Genomic DNA, 23,146 nt, shown 5'->3' on the forward strand with positions numbered 1-23,146 from the left:
TAAATAATTCTAATCTACGTAATCTGTAAAATACCTCAATTGAAATTCATTTAACCTACTTTCAATTCAAAGTATAAAAATTCACTTTCCCACAGTTGCTATATTACCACACTTAAAGCAGGAAAATAGATGCCAAAACCAGCTGAACTAGCCTCTCTCACTCTAGCACCGCAGCAGCACTACTTTGATGTCCTTCAAAATGTTTAGCAAATCACCCGGTCACAAAAACTGAGCACCATAGCCATGTGGCAAAACTGTATTTTAGCTGTTTTAGTTCATGACATCATTATTTTGGTATCTACTCAAAGTTTACAACCATATGTTGGGTTAGGAAAATAGACCACTTTTCTCCAGCCATGGTACAGTACTTACACCAATGCAGCAGTATGATGGTTAATCTAACTTTTCTTTAATCTGATATATGACTAAAACATTAACGTACGTCATCTCTTTCATCTGGGACAGCTTCTTTCTCTTGCAGAAAAGAATTAAGACCTCAGATTTAAAAGTGATTTTCATTGTAATAGCTTCAGACTTTTCAGCATTACAGGCTGCTTAGTACAATCATTTAATTAAAAGAACACAGTCTCTGGCCCTAAAAGGTCCAATGCCTAAATCCACTGTTCTGTGGTACAGGTCCTGCATTAAAAAAGAATCTTTAAAAATGATTTCCCAACAACATCCAAAACACAGAATCCAGTACCTTGCATATTTACAGATAGACCTCATGTTATCTCACCAGTTTTGCAACTGTGGAGCTTTTGAATGACCATAGTAACTTTAATCGCAATAATAGATTCAACCTTAATAGATTCTTCTAATATTAGCTTTTATTAGGAAGTTATGTCCATCAGGTTCAGGAATTTCCCTAAATGTTTTTTTCCACTTCCCGGTAAAATTCTCAGGCTCTCTCAAGAGCCCTTAAGATCACTCAAAAGATTCTCTAAACTATTCTCAAACATGCTCCTTTACTTTGCCCACTGCCATAGTTACTAATACTGACTCTGCTCTGTTGGGCCCTTGAGCAAGGCCCTTAACCTGCAATTGCTGAGCGCTTTGAGTAGTGAGAAAAGTGCTATATAAATGCAAAGAATTATTATTATTATTATTACTTTTCAACTAAAATTAAGTGGAATGATTCCTTTATAGGCATGTTTGTATATTATGCAAAAAGTACCCTACTGTGATAGCCATTTCTGCCTGTCTGTCCTTATTCCTTAAGAAAATTTGCTGTGACAACCACCCTTGACAGCAAAACAGTAACACAAATGCTGTTGTGAGGGCTGAAGCAAGTATACTTTACTGCAGGACATGGCATGGGGTCAGGTAGGTGAAGTTGGGACTGAGTATTACACTATGCTGAAGTCACACAAGATGTTGTTATTCATGTCCTTAAAAGTAAAAAATAAAAGCAACTTAATTTATGAAATGAATGAAAGTATGCTACTGTGACTAAAAGTGTATTCATTGTTTCCATTGAACTAAAGCAACCTCTTGGCTGCATTATCTAATAATTAAAATTATTTAATATTTCTCTGACACTATAATTTATCAGCAAAGAGACACAATGACCTGCTATCTATCATGTTCAAATGCAGCTAACAATTTTAGCTTGAGAATTCAGCACTAATTTTAAATCTTCATCAAGTACTTCTTTGAAAAATGTATATGACTTCTCAACGATAATTAGCCACCGGCCTTCCACATCCAAAAGACAAAAAGAGCACATAAACCTTTTCATCATTTGAGTTGGAATCTGCTATTTATGAAAGCACTTAAAGTCACATAACATTGTAAAATGGTATTAAAAACATGCTTTATGTACACTACTAATACATGTAAATACAGTCTATTATCAACTCTTATTTCTGAAGATAACTCAATGTTACAAAATATGTAATAAAAAATTTTGATAAAATCTCTGACCAGAACATTTAAAAATGCTTCAACTTTCAAACCAGCTATTCAGGTCTCCAAACACACGTGAATGTTTTGTCAAGCATACATTTTTTAATTGTTTTTTAACTTGACATATCCACCTACATTGCCATTTTCCAAGTATTGTTGCCATAGGAGAAACAAACCACTTTTTAGTCACATCTTTTCTATGAATACAGAAGAAAGCCTTCAGAGCTGAGACACCTGGTTGGTATTTCTAGGACACTTTAAACTTCCAGGATGAATCCCTCAGCTGTACCCAGCCAAAACCTCATTCATCTGTACCTGTTCACCAAGAGTGATGATCAGCTTACAACTATATGATTCAATTTATAAAAATACAAACTACAAAGTCAATCACTGAACTTTAGTCTAAGGTGCTCTAATACTAGATACCCTGGTTAGCATGAAATGAAATAACATGTCCCTCAAATTCAGATCAGACACATTGCTCCTTCCAATCATAACATTCCAAGATCATTCCCTTTATGTGCACAGAATTCTTCAAATTAGATTTGAAGAATTTTCATTGCTTGGCCCAAATCTACATTGCATCGCAGACTGCTAAGGATTTGTAGGTTTTATCATTCTTACTTGGAACTTCTACTGTGGTGAACTTCTTAAGCAATAGAGAGAGCACCCCAGATTAGTGAGTTTTGTTTCAGAGTCAATGTTGCTGTTAGAGTTTCAGATCAGCTATATTATCTTTTTACTCCTCACACAACCTCTGGTTCCCTCTTTACAAAAGGTCTAGTCACCCTAAATCCCTCTTACATGTGCCCACCATCTTACAGGCATTGCTGCTGATCCCACCTTGCTGTTACCAAGTACATTCATCCACTTCACACAGCTTGTTTGTGCACTACGTGTGGCTCAAAATTCTATAACTAAGAACAATCTGCTGCAATAGTTATACAGCACAATAAAGTAAAAAAAATATATAATGGCAATGAAAGTCCATCACAAGGCATTGTACCACTGGCTATACCACAAACAAATCAGGCAGGCAGTATAACTTTGAAATATAAAGAACATGAATACAGTAGAAGGTACAGCGACAGCATAAAAGTGATAGCAATTTAGTGTTTTAAATCCTTAAAAAGAACATTAGCATGTACCTGAACCATGCTGCTTTCAGGAATTGGAGTAATTGTCTTGAAGTTGCACCTCAATTGCTCTAAACAAGGAGGGACATACTTATCAAACAGAATTGTTAAATTGGCTTTTTCTGACTGCTGGCTTCTTGTATCAATCCAACTTGCAACATATCTGAAGAGATAAATACACAGTACTATAGAAATTAAACAAAATTCTTTTTTTTCCAAACAAAGTTACAACCTACTATTTATAACAGTATGACAGAAAATATTAGTGGATTGCCACTACTTTAAAGCAAATGTTAATTTCTTAAGAAATATGCACCTTCAGACTTTCTCATCAAAAATCTGGCTACATATCCTACATAATCTACTTTCTAATAGTAGACTCAAAAGACATACAGTATACACTGTGGAGTGTCAGTGATTTTCCTATGTTGTGATAACCACGATGCATGGATCACATTAAACTAGGTGTCATAACCATATGGTTATAGGCACAACTACAGTATAATTATACCACAATACGGACTCACAGGGGTTCTGTAATTTTTGCTTACGGTGTCTGTTTCAAAGTATGGATAACATGATCACAAAAATCTACAATTGCCTAATACTTTTAATACACCCTAATAATCCTATTAAATACATTAATATACCCAAAATAGACTTTTTTTTTAATTGTCATGAAGAGAAGACCTTGTTTACTGAGTTTGCATTTAATGCCCGATTTTTTTTAAACTCTCACTTTCATTTAGAGACTCATGACATGAATGTGATCAAGAAGTAATTACTGGTTTTATACTGTTTATACTGTTTTCATAATCCTTGCACTATTACCTTTTGTTCTGTTAGTCTGTTTCAATTAAAAGTATTGTATAAGTGTTCAACTGAAATATTATGCGTAACACTTTTGTTCTCTAAACACTTACGGATTCCACCCAAGGTCTTGTGGGTTAACATATAAAATTCCTGCTCTGGACACTGTGGCTGGAGTTGCTGTTCTTAGATGACTGATTTCAAAAACAAGTCTCATTGTGGGTGTAAGTGGAATACGCTCATTACTGGCTAGTGTCAGAACCTGTCAAATAAAGAGGTAAATCATGATCTACATAATAAATACATACATTTTTTATATATATATTAGTACTTTAAATACATTATTTTTGGAATAAATACTACACATTGTGTTGAAAAAAATTTGAAATATACTTACTGTACATTAAGAGGTAATATAATTTATACTAAAGATAACATGACTGCAAGCTTTGAATTTTTTTGACAAAACAGAAACATGGTTTAACAAATGCAAGTATTAATAAAGAAATAACAATAACAAAATGACATCAAACCTTATTGTCATCCATTACAGTATTCAGTGATTCAATCCACATTGGATCTATATCTCCATCTAACACAATCCACTTTGGTCCATCATGTAATATGTTTGCTTGGTCTCGCATTAGACATGATAGTAATCCTGAAAATAGAGGCAGTTCTGATATAATACATTGAAACATTTAGTCAGTCAGTCATTGTCCAACCCACTATATCCTAACACAGGGTCATGGGGGTCTGCTGGAGCCAATCAGATGTGTAGAAATACACATTTTTCAGTTGGAAATCATAGCTTAGGTGTCCACAATACTTTTGAGAGAGATTATGTGTTACTGTCTCTGTTATTTTCTATTGTAATTGTACAAGAAAAACAAACAAATTTTCTCCAACACATTTCGGAAAGTCTTTTTACTGTGGGAAGACTGGAATCTTTTCCTATATAAGGAGTAGCATTACACATGTACTTTGTCTCCATATCTGCCGCAATCCAAAACTTTATGCCAAATTTGTCAGCCTTGGTTGAGATGTATTACAAGAAAGGGCAACGGACCTTCGTTGGAAACAGTTGCTCATCAATAATAATATGTTGCCCTGGGTTGTAACTCAAAACACAGTTCTCAACAAAACATTGCCAGATGTCCGAGATCACAGCAAATCTGTTGTTTTTCACACATTCTTGTTACTCGTTACTACAATTTTTTAAAATGGATTTTGAATTCAATTAAAGATATGCAGACAAGCTTCAACCCATCGCAAATGCCTTTTTGGATGGGCTGCAAACCTGAGAGGTCACAAGGTTAGCACAGTGGATCTAAAGGTACCTTTATGTCTACAACATCTGGATATGTAACAGCCTTTGACAAATGTAAACCAGGACATATTAAATATGCCCACACTCAGCTAGTAGCACTGTGATCACTACTGCCAAAGGTGCTATATCACAACTTATTGAAGGAGCAGCTCATCAGAGGATGGAGAGGGCGAAGATCCAGGGCAAGATTAAATATAAGGTAAAAAGGATTCAAAACTGAACAACCTCCATATAACAAGGTATGTTCGATTGTTTTTTTAAGTTGAAGGAATGGTCTGTTCTCATGGTGATTTACAGCAAATTTTGTTACTGCAGCAAACCAGCTTAAAACTACTGTTTCAGGTGCTATTTAACACTGAATGGGTTCCATCTAATAAGATCAGATGAAGTGTAAAAAACAGGAGAAGGAATGGAGACTTGTGTGAATGAAAAATAAGATGCAAGAAATTACAATTAAAACTGATACGTGTGATCCAGTCTCTGAAATACATGGCTGAATTTGTCCAAATTACTGTCTAGGGAGAGGGTTGCAACATTTTTTTTTTTTTGTACTCGTCCTCTGAAATGATTCACTATCACTTCAAGATTTTAACGATGAGTCATTCTGAACAAACTTGTAACACCATAATCCTTTTGGGGACACAACAAGCTGGATCTGCTGTACTCAAATGTTAATGCCTCTCATATATCTAAACAGGTCTGATCATCTTGTTATTGACTGCATCAGCTGACCAGTATCCAAATCAGAAGTTTTCTTTGTTTGGGTTTGTTGTTATATTATTAATATATATCTACAGTTAGGTCCATAAATATTTGGACAGAGATAACTTTTTTCTAATTTTGGTTCTGTACATTACCACAATGAATTTTAAATGAAACAACTCAGATGCAGTTGAAGTGCAGACTTTCTGCTTTATTTCAGTGGGGTGAACAAAACGATTGCATAAAAATGTGAGGCAACTAAAGCATTTTTTTTAACACAATCCCTTCATTTCAGGGGCTCAAAAGTAATTGGACAATTGACTCAAAGGCTATTTCATGGGCAGGTGTGGGCAAGTCCGTTGTTATGTCATTATCAATTAAGCAGATAAAAGGCCTGGAGTTGATCTGAGGTGTAGTGCTTGCATGAGGAAGATTTTGCCATGCAGGTGAAAGAAGCCATCCTTAAGCTGCGAAAACAGAAAAAACCCATCCAAGAAATTTCTACAATATTACGAGTGACAAAATCTACAGTTTGGTACATCCTGAGAAAGAAAGCAAGCACTGGTGAACTCAGCAACGCAAAAAGACCTGGATGTCCACGGAAGACAACAGTGGTGGATGATCGCAGAATCATTTCCATGTTGAAGAGAAACCCCTTCACAACAGCCAACCAAGTGAACAACACTCTCCAGGGGGTAGGCGTATCGATATCCAAGTCTACCATAAAGAGAAGACTGCATGAAAGTAAATACAGAGGGTGCACTGCAAGGTGCAAGCCACTCATAAGCCTCAAGAAAAGAAAGGCTAGATTGGACTTTGCTAAAGAACATCTAAAAAAGCCAGCACAGTTTCTGGAAAAACATTCTTTGGACAGATGAAACCAAGATAAACATCTACCAGAATGATGGCAAGAAAAAAAGTATGGTGAAGGCGTAGAACAGCTCATGACATTAAAAACTCAGAATCAATGTCTCCATGATGGGACAGTTAACTTTGTGAGCTGGAATGTTAAAGGCCTGAATCACGAATTAAAGAGAAAGAAAGTATGCTCTCACCTAACAGGCTTAAACGCTAAAATAGTAATTTTTACAGGAGACCCACTTACTAACCAAGGATCAGTTCAGATTACAAAAAGACTGGACTGGCCAAATGTTCCATTCTAGCTTTATAAAGAAAACTAGAGGGGTGGGAATTCTCATACATAGAACAGTTCCATTTGTAGCATCAGAGGTAGTGTCGGACCCAGAAGGGAGATATGTGATGGTCATGGGCAACTTATATAACAGTAAAAATGATTTTGATAAATGTTTATGCACCCAATGTTGATGATAAGGAATTCATGCAAAATCTATTTGCATCCATTCCCAATGTGAACACTCATAAAATTATAATGGCTGGGGACTTTAATTGTGTTTTAAATCCACTCTTAGATAGGACTCCTGTGACAGGGGGGACGACATCTAATACTGCAAAGATAATTACACAGTTTTTAAATGATCACAACTTATCAGACCCCTGGAGGTTTCTTAACCCAAACTCAAGAACATATTCATTCTACTCACCAGTGCATTATAGCTACTCAAGAATTGATTATTTTTTTTATAGATAATAATTTCCTGCCTACAATTAAATCATGCAAATATGACATAATTGCTATCTCTGACCATGCCCCTCTAGTCTTGGAGCTAAAATCAATAAGCCCCTCGTACTCACCTCGCAGATGGCGTCTTAACCCTCTTTTATTGGCAGACGAGAACTGCACAGAATTTATATCCAAACAAATCAGCTTCTTCCTAGAGACAAACACGTCTACAGAGGTTTCTGCAGGAACACTCTGGGAAACTCTAAAGGCCTTCCTAAGAGGCCAGATTATTTCATATCTTTCCCATAGAAATAAATTAGAAGCCAAGAAAGTGTCAGAGCTAAGAAATGAAATTACTAGAATAGATGAAGAACAAGCCAGGCGTCCAAGTGAAGCTCTTCACAGGAAAAGGCAGGCCCTGCATACAGAACTTAACATCTTAACAACTAAAGAAACTGAACAACTTATTTATAAGTCTAGACAGCATTACTATGAACACGGAGAAAAAGCTAATAAGCTTTTAGCTCAACAAATTCATAAACAAGAAGTTCACAATGCAATACCAGTAATCACCAACAAGAATGGAGAAGAAATCATCGACCATAATAAAATAATGCACACATTTAGAGATTACTATGTCTTTATATTCCACTGAGCCCAAAGAAGACAACACGCAATCTAATGCATTTCTGGATAATTCACAAATACCACAAATAGATGCTTTAAGTGCTGAGGAACTAGATAAACCTCTAACGCTAACAGAATTACTAGACGCTATAAAGTCACTACAAAGCGGGAAATCATCAGGCCCTGATGGTTACCCCGTAGAGTTTTATAAGAAATTCTCCACTCAGCTAGCTCCACTCTTATTGGTAACATTTACAGAAGCTAAAGACCACCAAATACTACCTCAAACATTTCGACAAGCATTAATCACCGTCCTTTCCTAAACAAAATAAGGACTTGTTACAATGTGCATCATATAGACCGATTTCATTCCTGAATAATGATGTTAAGATACTCTCAAAAATCCTAGCTAGAAGGATGGAGAAAGTGCTGCCCTCGGTAATATCACAAGATCAAACTGGATTTATTAAAGGCCGACATCTATCTTCAAATCTCCGACGCTTGTTTAATGTTATATATTCACCAGCAAAATCAAACACCCCAGAGATATTACTATCATTAGACGCAGAAAAGGCATTTGACATGATCGAATGGAATTACCTTTTCACTGCATTGGAGAAATTTGGGTTTGGCCCGAATATTTGTGCTTGGATTAAACTACTGTATACCAGTCCGGAAGCTTCAGTTTGTATTAATAAAATTTGCTCAGACTACTTTAAACTAGAACGTGGTACCAGACAAGGATGTCCCTTGTCGCCACTGTTGTTTGCAATCGCTATTGAACCACTGGCGGTTCACTGCCGAAATTCTCATCAGATAAAGGGGATTGTCAGAGAAGGACTGGAACAGAAAATTTCTCTATATGCAGATGGTCTTATATATATCGGACCCAGAAAACACTGTCCCTGCTGTTTTAACAGCACTAACAGAATTTCAAAAGATATCTGGTCTTAGAATTAATCTGAATAAAAGTATACTCTTTCCAGTGAACTCACAAGCATATAATATTAAATTAGACACCCTACCTTTTACCATAGCAGATCAGTTTAAATACCTAGGGGTAAATATCACAAGTAAACATAAAGCTCTTTATCAACAAAATTTTGGCGTCTGTATGGAAAAAATTAAGCAAGACTTGCATAGATGGTCAACCCTTCATCTCACTCTAGCCGGAAGAATTAACATTGTTAAGATGAATATCCTTCCTAAACTTCTCTTTTTATTTCAAAACATTTCAATATATATCAATAAATCGTTTTTTAAACAGTTAGATTCAATAATAACCTCATTCATTTGGAACTCAAAACACCCACGTATCCGAAGAGCGACCCTACAAAGACCTCAGGCAGAAGGTGGCATGGCTTTACCTAATTTTCAGTTTTATTACTGGGCAGCAAACATACAAGCCATAAAAACCTGGACACAAATAAATGCACATACACAGGCTTGGTCTGCAATAGAAGTAAAATCCTGTAGTACTTCTTTATATTCCCTGCTCTGCTCTCCAATAAATGAAAGTTATCGCAAATATACTAATAACCCAATTGTGCTTTACTCACTCAGAATATGGAACCAAATTAGGAAGCATTTTAAGATGGAAAATCTTTTATCAGTGGCACCTTTGCAAGGGAACCACCTCTTTCAACCTTCGCAAGTATATCCAGTTTTTAATACCTGGAAAAGTTTTGGGATTAAAATGCTCAGAGATCTTTATATAGACAACATATTTACATCTTTTGAACAATTACGTTCAAAATTTAACCTCCCAGCTACACATTTCTTTTACTATCTTCAAATTAGAAATTTTGTTAAACAGAAATTGCCCGATTTCCCCCACCTTGCACCCTCCACAATGCTGGAAAAAATACTGCTCAATTCAGAGGAAAAAAACACTATTTCCGCAATATATAAAATCTTATTAGAGTCCCTACCTTTCAAAGATCCAAGAGGACATTGGGAAGAAGATCTCTTAATCAATATATCAGAAAAGGAGTGGAAGGTAGCAAAGCAGAGAATTCACTCGAGTTCTATATGCGCAAAGCATAGAATTATTCAACTAAAAATTATATATCGAGCTCATCTGTCTCGCTTAAAACTGTCCAAAATGTTTCCAGGCCAGGATCCAACCTGCGAGCGCTGCAACCAAGCTCCTGCCTCACTGGGTCACATGTTCTGGGCCTGCACCAAACTAACATCATTTTGGACAAAAATTTTTAAGTGCCTCTCAGACAGCCTTAGTATCACAATCCCTCCTAACCCACTAACAGCTGTGTTTGGTGTCCTTCCAGATGGACTTGAATTGGAGAAGGACAAACAAACGGTGATTGCATTCACTACACTCTTGGCACGCAGACTTATTTTGTTAAATTGGAAGAATCCTAATTCTCCTCTTATAAGTCAGTGGGAAAACCGATGTTTTATATTATTTGAAATTGGAAAAAATCAAATTTTCAGTTAGAGGATCTGTACAAAATTTTTTCAAAACTTGGCAGGATTTAATCAATATTATTTTAGAATAAGAGAATTAACTATTATTGTATTTAACTCCCTTCTCCATCTCTTATTTATATAGATATTTACTTCTCCCCTTCTTTTGTCTAATGTTGCCTTATTAAAAAGCTTAAAGAAATTTTCCTTTAGCTAAGCTCTCCTTCTCAGGGGTGGGGTTTGATTTGTTTTCAAATTTGTTGGGTTATAAATGGATCTGTTTGTATGGAATGATTACAATGAAAATTAATAAAATAAAAATATAAAAAAAAAAAAAAAAAAAGAACAGCTCATTATCCAAAGCATACCACATCATCTGTAAAACATGGTGGAGGAAGTATGATGGCTTGGGCGTGCATGGCTGCCAGTGGCACTGGAACACTAGTGTTTATTGATGATGTGACACAGGACAGAAGCAGCCGAATGAATTCTGAGGTGTTCAGAGACATACTGTCTGCTCAAATCCAGCTAAATGCAGTCAAACTGATTGGGCGGCGTTTCACATGATACAGATGGACAATGACCCAAAACATACAGCCAAAGCAGCCCAGGAGTTTATTAAAGCAAAGAAGTGGAAAATTCTTGAATGGCCAAGTCAGTCACCTGATCTTAACCCAATTGAGCATGCATTTCACTTGTTGAAGACTACACTTCAGACAGAAAGGCCCACAAACAAACAGCAACTGAAAGCCGCTGCAGTAAAGGCCTGGCAGAGCATTAAAAAGGAGGAAACCCAGCATCTGGTGATGTCCATGAGTTCAAGACTTCAGGCTGTCATTGCCAGCAAAGGGTTTTCAACCAAGTATTAGAAATGAACATTTTATTTCCAGTTATTTAATTTGTCCAATTACTTTTGAGCCCCTGAAATGAAGGGACTGTGTTAAAAAAATGCTTTAGTTGCCTCACATTTTTATGCAATCGTTTTGTTCACCCCACTGAATTAAAGCTGAAAGTCTGCACTTCAACTGCATCTGAGTTGTTTCATTTAAAATTCATTGTGGTAATGTACAGAACCAAAATTAGAAAAAAGTTGTCTCTGTCCAAATATTTATGGACCTAACTGTATGTGTGTACTGTATGTGCATATATTATATATATATATATATATATATATACTGTATATATATATATATATATATATATATATATACTGTATATATATATATATATATATACTGTATATATATATATATATATATATATATATATATATATATATATATACTGTATATATATATATATATATATATACTGTATATATATATATATATATACTGTATATATATATATATATATATATATATATATATACATATATATATATATATACATATATATATATACATATATATATATATATACATATATATATATATATATATATATATATATATATATATATATATATACATATACAGTGGTGTGAAAAACTATTTGCCCCCTTCCTGATTTCTTATTCTTTTGCATGTTTGTCACACAAAATGTTTCTGATCATCAAACACATTTAACCCATTAGTCAAATATAACACAAGTAAACACAAAATGCAGTTTTTAAATGATGGTTTTTATTATTTAGGGAGAAAAAAAAATCCAAACCTACATGGCCCTGTGTGAAAAAGTAATTGCCCCCTGAACCTAATAACTGGTTGGGCCACCCTTAGCAGCAATAACTGCAATCAAGCGTTTGCGATAACTTGCAATGAGTCTTTTACAGCGCTCTGGAGGAATTTTGGCCCACTCATCTTTGCAAAATTGTTGTAATTCAGCTTTATTTGAGGGTTTTCTAGCATGAACCGCCTTTTTAAGGTCATGCCATAGCATCTCAATTGGATTCAGGTCAGGACTTTGACTAGGCCACTCCAAAGTCTTCATTTTGTTTTTCTTCAGCCATTCAGAGGTGGATTTGCTGGTGTGTTTTGGGTCATTGTCCTGTTGCAGCACCCAAGATCGCTTCAGCTTGAGTTGACGAACAGATGGCCGGACATTCTCCTTCAGGATTTTTTGGTAGACAGTAAAATTCATGGTTCCATCTATCACAGCAAGCCTTCCAGGTCCTGAAGCAGCAAAACAACCCCAGACCATCACACTACCACCACCATATTTTACTGTTGGTATGATGTTCTTTTTCTGAAATGCTGTGTTCCTTTTACGCCAGATGTAACGGGACATTTGCCTTCCAAAAAGTTCAACTTTTGACTCATCAGTCCACAAGGTACTTTCCCAAAAGTCTTGGCAATCATTGAGATGTTTCTTAGCAAAATTGAGACGAGCCCTAATGTTCTTTTTGCTTAACAGTGGTTTGCGTCTTGGAAATCTGCCATGCAGACCGTTTTTGCCCAGTCTCTTTCTTATGGTGGAGTCGTGAACACTGACCTTAATTGAGGCAAGTGAGGCCTGCAGTTCTTTAGACGTTGTCCTGGGGTCTTTTGTGACCTCTCGGATGAGTCGTCTCTGCGCTCTTGGGGTAATTTTGGTTGGCCGGCCACTCCTGGGAAGGTTCACCACTGTTCCATGTTTTTGCCATTTGTGGATAATGGCTCTCACTGTGGTTCGCTGGAGTCCCAAAGCTTTAGAAATGGCTTTATAACCTTTACCAGACTGATAGATCTCAATTACTTCTGTTCTCATTTGTTCCTGAATTCTTTGGATCTTGGCATGATGTCTATCTTTTCAGGTGCTTTTGGTCTACTTCTCTGTGTCAGGCAGCTCCTATTTAAGTGATTTCTTGATTGAAACAGGTGTGGCAGTAATCAGGCCTGGGGGTGGCTACGGAAATTGAACTCAGGTGTGATACACCACAGTTAGGTTATTTTTTAACAAGGGGGCAATTACTTTTTCACACAGGGCCATGTAGGTTTGGATTTTTTTTCTCCCTAAATAATAAACCCCATCATTTAAAAACTGCATTTTGTGTTTACTTGTGTTATATTTGACTAATGGTTTAATTGTGTTTGATGATCAGAAACATTTTGTGTGACAAACATGCAAAAGAATAAGAAATCAGGAAGGGGGCAAATAGTTTTTCACACCACTGTATATATATTTATATATATATATACACACAGTATATGCTGTATATATAGTTTTTCTCTCTCTCGAACATCTGGGTAAAGTTTTAAATTCACCCAGGGACAAATAAAGTAAATATCTATTATTGAAATTAGTATTAAATAATGTTCAGCATGTACGTGTAGTCTTCACCACATGTCATCTCAATCCAAAAACATTCTGACAATTTACATACCATTCACAAACTTTATTACTATTACTTTCAATAGACCCAGAACAGATCCCTGGTGAAGCCCTACATTCATGTTTAAATTTTCACTATCTAAGCTGCCATCCTAACAATGATTAGTGTTTCTGTAGACTTCAACATCACAATGAATACTAACCATTATTCTAATCTAGTATTTTCCAAATTGCCCACCTAACTTCCTCTCACAGTATCTTATCAAATATTTTCTCCATATTCAAAAATGTCTAACAATGATTCTCAGCCATTGCCTAAAACTGTCTGCATGTCTTTCTTAACTAAAATTGCATCTACAGATTTTACATAGTCATTAAATTAGATTGTAAGTCAGTAACATTCACCTGATACTGACTTTTCTGTTAGACTCCTTTGATGCAAGAGTTTTGCGTTATTTTGCTATTGAAAAAAAAATTTTGGTCTAACTAAGCACATATTAGATTGTTATTGCAGAATGGCGATAGCTGGTTAAGTATACTGTATCTTTAGTTCTAAATAAAGAGCAGACATTGTCACAAGCAAAACAGTCAGAACAAAACAACAGATATCAAACGGACTTATGTTGGCTACTTGTGTTTATTGACCCAAGCAAATATCTTCACCATATATGTCTCCTTTAGTACTGGTTTCTTTGCAGCAGCTTTACCAAGAAGACTGGATTCACACAATTTCCTCTGAACAACTGATGTTGAGATGTGTCTACTGATTTGAACACTGCGAAAAACGTATTTGGGTTGTAATTTGAATTTCAGTTAACCAATGATTTCTCAGGCTGGTGACTCTAATAGATGAAAGAGGTGATTGTTGACTTCAGAAAGGCTCATGTTGTCCACACACCACTGCAAACTGAAGGCTCTGCAGGGGAATTGGTCAAGAGCAGCAAATTCTGTGCTGTTCATCTGATAGCTGATCTTTCTTGGTCAATTAACACCAAGAAACTGGATCTAAGGCACAACCTCCATAGCCAGGATCAGCATCTCCACTTCCTTTGGCAACTCAGGAAGGCAAGAAAACCAACCCATCCACAGCACATTCTACATGGTGACTAAAAGCATTCTGAAAGCTTCATCAATGAAGAACGTGCACTGACCAACTGCCTCATTGTCTGGTTTGGAAACTGCAGTGTCTCTGATAGCAAGGTCCTTCATCAGAGAGTACATACAGCAGAAGACCTCTCAACCCTTCCCTCAACCATTGGTTCCTCTCAACCCTTCATTAAAGATATCTTATTAAGGGCTGTATCCGCAAAGTCTACAGCATTTTTGAGGACCACTTCAAACTTTACCACGCACTCTTTGTCCCACTTCCAACTGACAGAAGGTACCATCAATACCAGTTCTGTCAGGTTCTGCAACAGCTTCTACCCTTTGGCTATTTGGACTCTGAGCTGTGCCCAGTATCCCCCACCTACTTCCAGATCTGCTCCTAGTAGTTTTTAAGCAGCATTCTTAGGGTGCAGTGAATCATTGGGGATACTGAAATGACACACACTCACACACTTTATGTTTCAATTATATACTTGCCATCTTTCCACTCTCGTGTTGCTGGATGAATAAACCCAAAAAGTTCATCGGTAGTAACAGCTTTTGGATTAAGGTCATTCCAAACTGCCTTTCTTCTCAAATTAAAATATGTCTTGTTTAAAGTCTTTAAAATCTACCAAAAGGAACATAAGTAACATTCAGCAAGCAATAGGATTGTATAAATCCATGTACTTTTTTTTTCCTTTGAAAAGGTGAAAAAACAGTACAGTAAGAAATTACAGTACATAACAATTTTTAATCTACTGCTGGGGCTAAATGCACCTTGTAGAAATCTGAGTTGTCCTATTTTGAAAGGTTTCATACAAAATGAATATTTAACATAACTGAGAAAAAATATGTAAAAACATTTTGGATTAAGTATGATCAGGACATCTAAATATTATTTTAGAAAATAGAAAAACACAGAATTGTGAACAATGGCATGGTCATAAGAGTTTTCACTTCTGTGCACATAATGACATTAAATAAAATAAACAAAAGTATCAAAGCAGGGAAAGAGGATGCACACATTAATCCAGTGCAGATGAACACTCTAGTAGTGTATCATTGCAAAATAAAATGGTTCATAATCCTTGTGTTCTTTTTATATTCCAAACATTTAAAATCACTGGACAAGCAAATATTTTGTGATAGTAAAATGATGACTCCAATCATTTGGGAAAAAAAAATAAATTTAAATGATCCAGAAGTATGATTTTACTGATTAATACACCTTTTACCTGGCTTTTTCCTGTTCCTGCATTTCCAACAACAAAAACTGAATGACGCACTGTTAGAAGTTCTTCCAGCTGGACAACCTATGAATATAGCAAAATTGTTAAAAATGAACTTTTTAAGAAAACATTTTATTAGTGAATACAAAGCAACCGTCCATTTTGCAGTACATTGCCACAAACTATACAATAATTTACCTACCATTATAAGAGATGTTAGATTGTTGCTGGTATTTAAATATTCTATAACTCTGTGACATGACAGCTACCAAAAATTTTCTACGCTGTGATGTGCTGGGCTGATAACATCACTTTAAGAGAGGCCCACTAAATCAACAAGCTATCTATAAAGGCATTCTCAGTTATGTGACATTCTCAAACCATTGGAGGCAGTAGCGGAAAAGACAAGACAAAAAAAAAAGACAAAAGACAAAACTGATAGCGATTATGAACAATGCTGCACATCCTCTCTATGACACATTATCTTTAAGTACTTTGATACACCTAGCCAGCTGAAATGCCAGAATTCTGACAAGTACATTTAAAAGCTGGTCCAGAATGAATAATGTTCACTTGAGCAATTATTTAAGGTAAGTATTAAGGAACAGAATTCATAAGTTTTGTGCCTGTTTCTGTAGAGGAGTTCTTAAATTCACTGGTTAGAGAATAAAAATAAAACTGAGTGACATTGCTGCACACTATGGCACACTAACATCAAGTATTTTCATCTAAAGATAAATTCCACATACACGTGTCAAAAACACTACAGGGGCTTTTTATACCAATGGAAATATGACTATTAGTACATTGTTATCTTTAGCCAAGTCAGAAGTTTTTCTTTTTCTTTTTTTGTTCATTCTTTTTTTTGGTAATTCTTGTGTGTTTTTGACAAGGGCACTGTTTCTTAAACTTTTTTTTCCCCCTAACATCACAATCTTTCCCTTCTTAGTGTCTTCATGGCCCAGAACATGACGACCATCAGATCAGATGGTAGTCCCCTCTAGGAGACTCACCACAAACAGTTATCTCTGGTTTTTCTTTGGAAAATCACTGACGACAGTCATACCAGAGCAATGCTGATTGCTTAAACTGCCAGCAGTGACCTATTGTGAGACACTTTGCAAACCACATACAGCTCTTTCTTTTTGAATATAATGGTGAGTTACCACTCTATGCAATCCAAAAGTGTGCAACCTGCAATTTAAAAAACTATGGGCCAAGGTATTTTATTTGTTAGTTTTAATTCTTCTATATTTCTTAAGCTTCTGTAAAAGCTAAATTGGCCCTTTGGTACAAAAAAGCAGTATTCCATCACATTGCATGTGGGTGTCTTGCAAAAAAAAATTACATCTCTCCCATAATTTGTTCCTACCTTACAACTGAAACTCTCCTGTCATGGAAAAAGTGAAATAAGAAAAAGAATGGACAGATATTATTATATGATTGTGGTTATGTGTGTTTGTGTACTAGGGCTTCATGACATGATCAAAAATCATATTGTAATTATTTTAACACATATTGTGATTGGTATTTAAAGTGCAATATAAGAGTATTAAAATTACATTTTGCATTGCAACTTCAAGGTTAAAAACAAACTAATGATGGCAAGAATGGTATTTTCAAATAATACATAAAAATTGTAATTATTGAATGTTCAGGACCAAAGAAGTACGAAATTACTTTCTGTGAAGTTATTTTCTAAATAACTTAAAATAAACACAAAAATGAATTGGTCTACTATTTTCTTGCACATCCCTACTCATCCCATGAATGAGTGTGTCATATTTTAAAGAAACTTTTCTAAATTAATAAATACAAGATATTTAAAGTTAAAGTTTGTTTGTATATTAATCATAATAACAATCATATGTTTATTATACTGTACATACACATCATCAACATCTGTGCTAGTCTTAAGGTAATAAATTATATATAGCTATTATGTTTACAGTGTCTGTTTGTAAAAAAGTACTACCAACTTTTCTGGGCTTTTAGCGGGATACAAGGCATGTTAAGACAGCATATTTAACAGGGATTCTGAAATTCAGCTGTACTCTGTGTTCTGCATTACAAACTCAGCCCTGTACTCCATTTGATAGCAAAGGTATAAATCAGAGTTGAGCCAACACCTCTGCAAAGGAAATCTTTAGACAAAAAAGGCATCAAAACAGACATTTATTTTAGGCTTGCAACCACGAAATGAACCTGTCTGAATGTACTGGACAAAACAGCACACCTAACAACATGCACTGGGTGTTTAATTGGAAGTGAACTTGATCAAATCACCCAAAGTTACACTTTCCTTCTAAAACTTGTTCCATTCATCTCTTCTAGCTGCCATCTTTCTAGGGAGATAGGAAAACCAACAATCCAATGGTGGAGTGGTGGCTCTGAGGCTAGGGAATCTGCACTGGCAATCGGGTTGCCGGTTCAAGTCCCGTAAATGCCAATAGGGACTCTGCTCTGTTGGACCCTTCAGCAAGGTCCTTAACCTGCAATTGCTGAGCGCTTTGAGTAGTGAGAAAAGCGCTATATAAATGCAAAGAATTATTATTATTATTAATCTATTCTCTTGCAGGTAGACACCCTGAACTAGCTCCAAGTTCCTTCCTTTTTGTATGTTTGTCTGTCTCGTCTTTTTAGCATACTGTCTTTTATGTCAAAAAATATACAGTTATGTTTTTATAATGCTTGTGTTTACCCATAAAATTGTATTTTTCTGTTTCTTAACGTGAGTGTGCTTCAGTTACCTTGAAATAGGTCTAACGGTCAGAGGCCTCATCCTACAGAGAAAGGTAAGGAAAATAAAATGGGAGACTAACCATATTATGTAATTTAAGCATAAAGCATTGAAGAGTGTAACTATTCAAAAATACTATGGATGCCATTTAATAAAACCAATATTGAAATTAATATTACATTCAAAGTACCAACCAACAGATTACAATCTACCTAACCTTTTCCAATCGGAAGATAAAGCTTACAGCGAAAGCACTGGAATTTGGTTCACCAATTCATTTCCCCTGCTTTGACTATGTTAGATCCTTGTCTGTTGTTACAGCAACCAGTTGCTCCTCAAGCAGCCCTCTCCAGCCAATGCTTCTTTCAAGCTCAGGGCAATGTTTTGATCTGTATGATCCACTGGGAAATACAATGTTTGCAAGTTTTCATTTTAAAATCATCACTTATGCAATGTACTGTTAATCTGATGTAAGGCTCAGTTGTTCTGCATGTTCTGTAGTATTTTAGTTTCACTATGTCAAAATCATCTTCACCTTTCCATTTTCTGTACAGTTTGGGGATGGCAGTTTGTGAGACAACATATCTGATCGAGTTTGTTGATTAATGTCTGAAATCCCTGTTTCCTGACAGCATACAAGAGCGCAATGTCTTTTGCTATGTGTGACAAAGTCTGTGATTTTATGTCTCCTTGATGTTTTTCCCTCATTGTGTAACAACTGCAGACACACTGGCATTATTGTTTGCATTGGCTCAGGCAGGCTTTCGGCTATGGCATTTTTACTTGCATTTACCTTTTTTACAACACATTCATTGCAGAGTTCAATGTTTTGTCTGTGATGCTGATTGATGTCTCTGCGGTGAAATCCAAAATGCTGCCAAATGACAAAAGGGGACCAGCTCACCAACTTTCACTCTCCCCTACTGTACTCATATAAATGACAGATCGATCAATTGATCTTTATTTGTCTCAGGGGAAAATTTGGCATATAATGTTGTCTCCAAAAACCAACACTCCACTAATCTACTTGTTCAAAACAAATGGCAATGGGACTGATTTAAGACTCTTATTACTGGTCAGTCTTACAATGAGTTCCACACGTGCACAGTTTATGTTCAGTAGACTGGAAGTAAAACACCCAACAAACGTGCAGAGCATTTGAATATATTACTGGTAATAAATCACAGCCTTCTGCTGTTTAGTAATTGTACAGATGCAAAATGCATTTAGATTTTAATGAAATTAATTGTACAGTCATGATGTGTAAACATATATTTACAGTATATAACATAACATTTTTTAAAACTACTTAACCCAATTAGAGGTGCAATACCCACTCAAGGACACATTTCACACGCAAGGGGATGTAATTTAGATTCATGTAAACTTCACACAGACAGTGACCAATATATATCACTTCTAATTTAGTGTTTGCCCTAATAAACCTAGCAATGTAACCAGTAAGGTGGAAAATTTGAATTCTAAGGTGAGAGCTGCAGCTGGCGTAGTGGCCCCTAAAAAATTGTTAAGAAATCCTCCAGCTCCACAGTACCTTGAAAGACTCATAAAACATCTGAATTTAAGGAAAAATGCAACAGAACTGACTGTAAACAAAGAAAAACACAATTAACAGTCCACTTTGAAATATTGAGGGCACATTTGACAGAATATAACAAAAGCAGTCCACCTCTAAAATTATAAAAGATAATCCTGAAAATCCAATTGTTTTATTCACCACTTTTGATCAACTAAATCCAGCTCAATCCATGGAATCCCTACTGGACACTTCTAGCAAAACTTGTAAGGTCAGACGAATCAGTATTCTGGATCTTTCTTAGAAGAAATGGATGCCCTGTGCTCTTGCAGTGTAGTGTCCCTCGAGCGGTTCCGGTTGATGAATGGGGCGGTGGGAACCGAACCCCATTCATTCTCAGTGGGCGGCTGGGTGCGTGGCAAGCGGTGACCCGCGGTCCATAGTCACTGGGGCCACAGCTACCACTCGTGTGCAGGACGGAGGCTTGATGGGGCAGCCGGTGATGCTGCAAGCAGTGCCCCAGTTGTGGCTGAACGGAGGTCATTGAGGGTGAATGGGGCGGCAGGAGGCAGCATTGTGTAGAGTGCCTCGGGTGGCTGCCTGTTGAATGGGGGCGGTGGTGGGCGATTCACTACCCGCCTTTGTCCACACCCTGTTTGTTCTCGGTGGGCAGACACTGCAGGCAGCATACTATACTGTATGCAAGTGGAGGCGACTGTGTGGTGGGCGAATGGTGAATCGCCCCTCGCCACCCCCATTCATTCTCAATAGCAAGCCTGCTTGTACTGTTACGTACATAGCAGGAAGTTGTCTCTCGTGAGTACACCAGACGTGCTGACGAGGGGTGCCTTCCTGCTGTGATAGCGTGTACAGTGTTGTGCAGAAGAGCTCATCTTACCCTTTTGCCTTCACCCTTCAACAATGTCTCTGAAACAAAAATCTGATGCAAGTGCTGGTGATACAGCAAAGAAGAGAAAAACCATCACCATGGAAAATAAAGTAGAAATAATAAAAAGTTCAGAGAGAGGTGAAACTCCATCATTCATTGGCAAAGCACTGGTTACAGTCGGTCAACAACAGCATTTATTAAAATAATGTACCTGTTACGACTTACATACAAATTCAACTTAAGAACAAACCTACAGTCCCTATCTCGTACGTAACCCGGGGACTGCCTGTATTTATACTGATATGCTGAACACACAGTGCCCAATTTCGGGAGAAGTGCTGAGGGTAACATATTAAAAGTAACATGTGTTACGTAGTCTATTTACTTTTTACAAAGCAACATGTAACACAATATTTATTTTATTGAAGGAAAAATACCTAAGTTATTATTATCCAAGTGGTACTGGGTTCAAGACAAGAAAGCACATGTACTGGTAAGCTGCTCTTTTGCAGAGCAAATGCTTGTATAGCCAAGCAAAAAAGAGTGTGCTGCATGAGATGTGGTAACAGAAACATATTGATAAGTGTCAGTTTAGTTTTAATCCAGCTATTTCCTACAGAAATTTTAAAACAGAATGACAGAATGATGAAGTGGCCAATGTTCATATCAAGAAACATCAGTGGCTTGGGTCAGGAAGGGATGTAAAATGGAAATGGATGTTTAGTCCTTCATTGCAGTGAAGTAAATAACTTATTTATTAAATACAAGAAAATTATCACAGGCTTAATGCTTGCTTTCAGATTGAAGGTGGCCAATGAAAATGTTTAACTCTGTTTTGTGCAGCTTAATGATGTTAGAGCGTCTGGGAAAGGGAGAACTCCAGAAGCATATCTGCCCATGTAAACATGGATTTTTAAGCAACTAGGTTTGTGCTTTAACTGAGCTACTCACCTTATCCCTGTTTTGTGTGTGTAAGTAAACGCACTAAATAAAATAATACTTGCTGCATACAGTACACCTAAAATGGCAACTTTTATTTGTTACTTCATACATTCTCCATAATTTCAAGAGCAGGTTTATTCTGCAAGAGATGTAGAAAGCTTTAATCTTTTTAGTTAGCCAATAAAAGGTGTCATTTTGCTTGGCTTTTCTTAGCAATTGTCAGTAAAGTTTATAGTCACTTCCGGTTAGTTCTAGATGACATCTGCTTGATAATATCTGTTCAGTCTGTTAATCTCTGTTAAAGAAACTTTTTGTGGCCTGAACTAATCAAAACCAATATTAATTTCAAATGATGAGAAGATATAGCTTGGCATCAGTTTATTCATTAGCTTAAAGTTAAAAGACTGCTGAGCATGACTTGCCATTGCATAATGCTATAATGGAATAATAATTAAAGTATGTTCTAAAATATCATCAGTAATACTGGTATTTAGTATGTATTCGTAAGTGATTCAGTCTCAATCCAATACAACAACAAATAAAACCTTTTAGAATAAAAAAGTTAAAAAATAAAATAAAATAATGAATAAAACTGAAACTGTGGAAATCGGTTTAAGTTTTCTTACTTTGAGAATGAAGTTCTCTTCAGGTTGTAGGCGGAGATCAAGGATGGATTGTCTCACCATTTGTTCTAATTCCATGTTTCTCTTTCTTGGAACATCCAAAGCAGGAAAAAGATCTCCAATCAGGCCCATAAATATTGGCACATCATCACTTATTATTTTGGGCAGGTTAAAATCTCTCAGTGCACGCATTAATACCTAAATATCATAGGAGGATAAATGATCAATCAAACCTCTTAATAAATGTGGTACAAGTCATGAATGATAAGTTACATGTGATGTTTGCAATCTAAAAAAAATGGTTTTAGTTGAACAATAAAGTAAGC

General features: G+C 36.1%; 1 protein-coding gene across 1 annotated transcript in view; it reads right to left on the bottom strand.

The window, feature by feature from the left end:
• The window catches only part of LOC114663749 (dynein axonemal heavy chain 11), a 341,140-nt gene that overhangs the window by 141,822 nt on the left and 176,172 nt on the right, over nt 1–23,146 (bottom strand). The window contains 6 exon segments of the mRNA XM_051936024.1: nt 3,057–3,207; nt 3,968–4,116; nt 4,388–4,515; nt 15,359–15,491; nt 16,099–16,176; nt 22,824–23,018. Coding sequence (XP_051791984.1) covers nt 3,057–3,207; nt 3,968–4,116; nt 4,388–4,515; nt 15,359–15,491; nt 16,099–16,176; nt 22,824–23,018 — 834 coding nt within the window.

This window comes from Erpetoichthys calabaricus, chromosome 13, assembly GCF_900747795.2.
Source record: "Erpetoichthys calabaricus chromosome 13, fErpCal1.3, whole genome shotgun sequence".
Classification (NCBI taxonomy): Eukaryota; Metazoa; Chordata; class Cladistia; order Polypteriformes; family Polypteridae; genus Erpetoichthys; species Erpetoichthys calabaricus.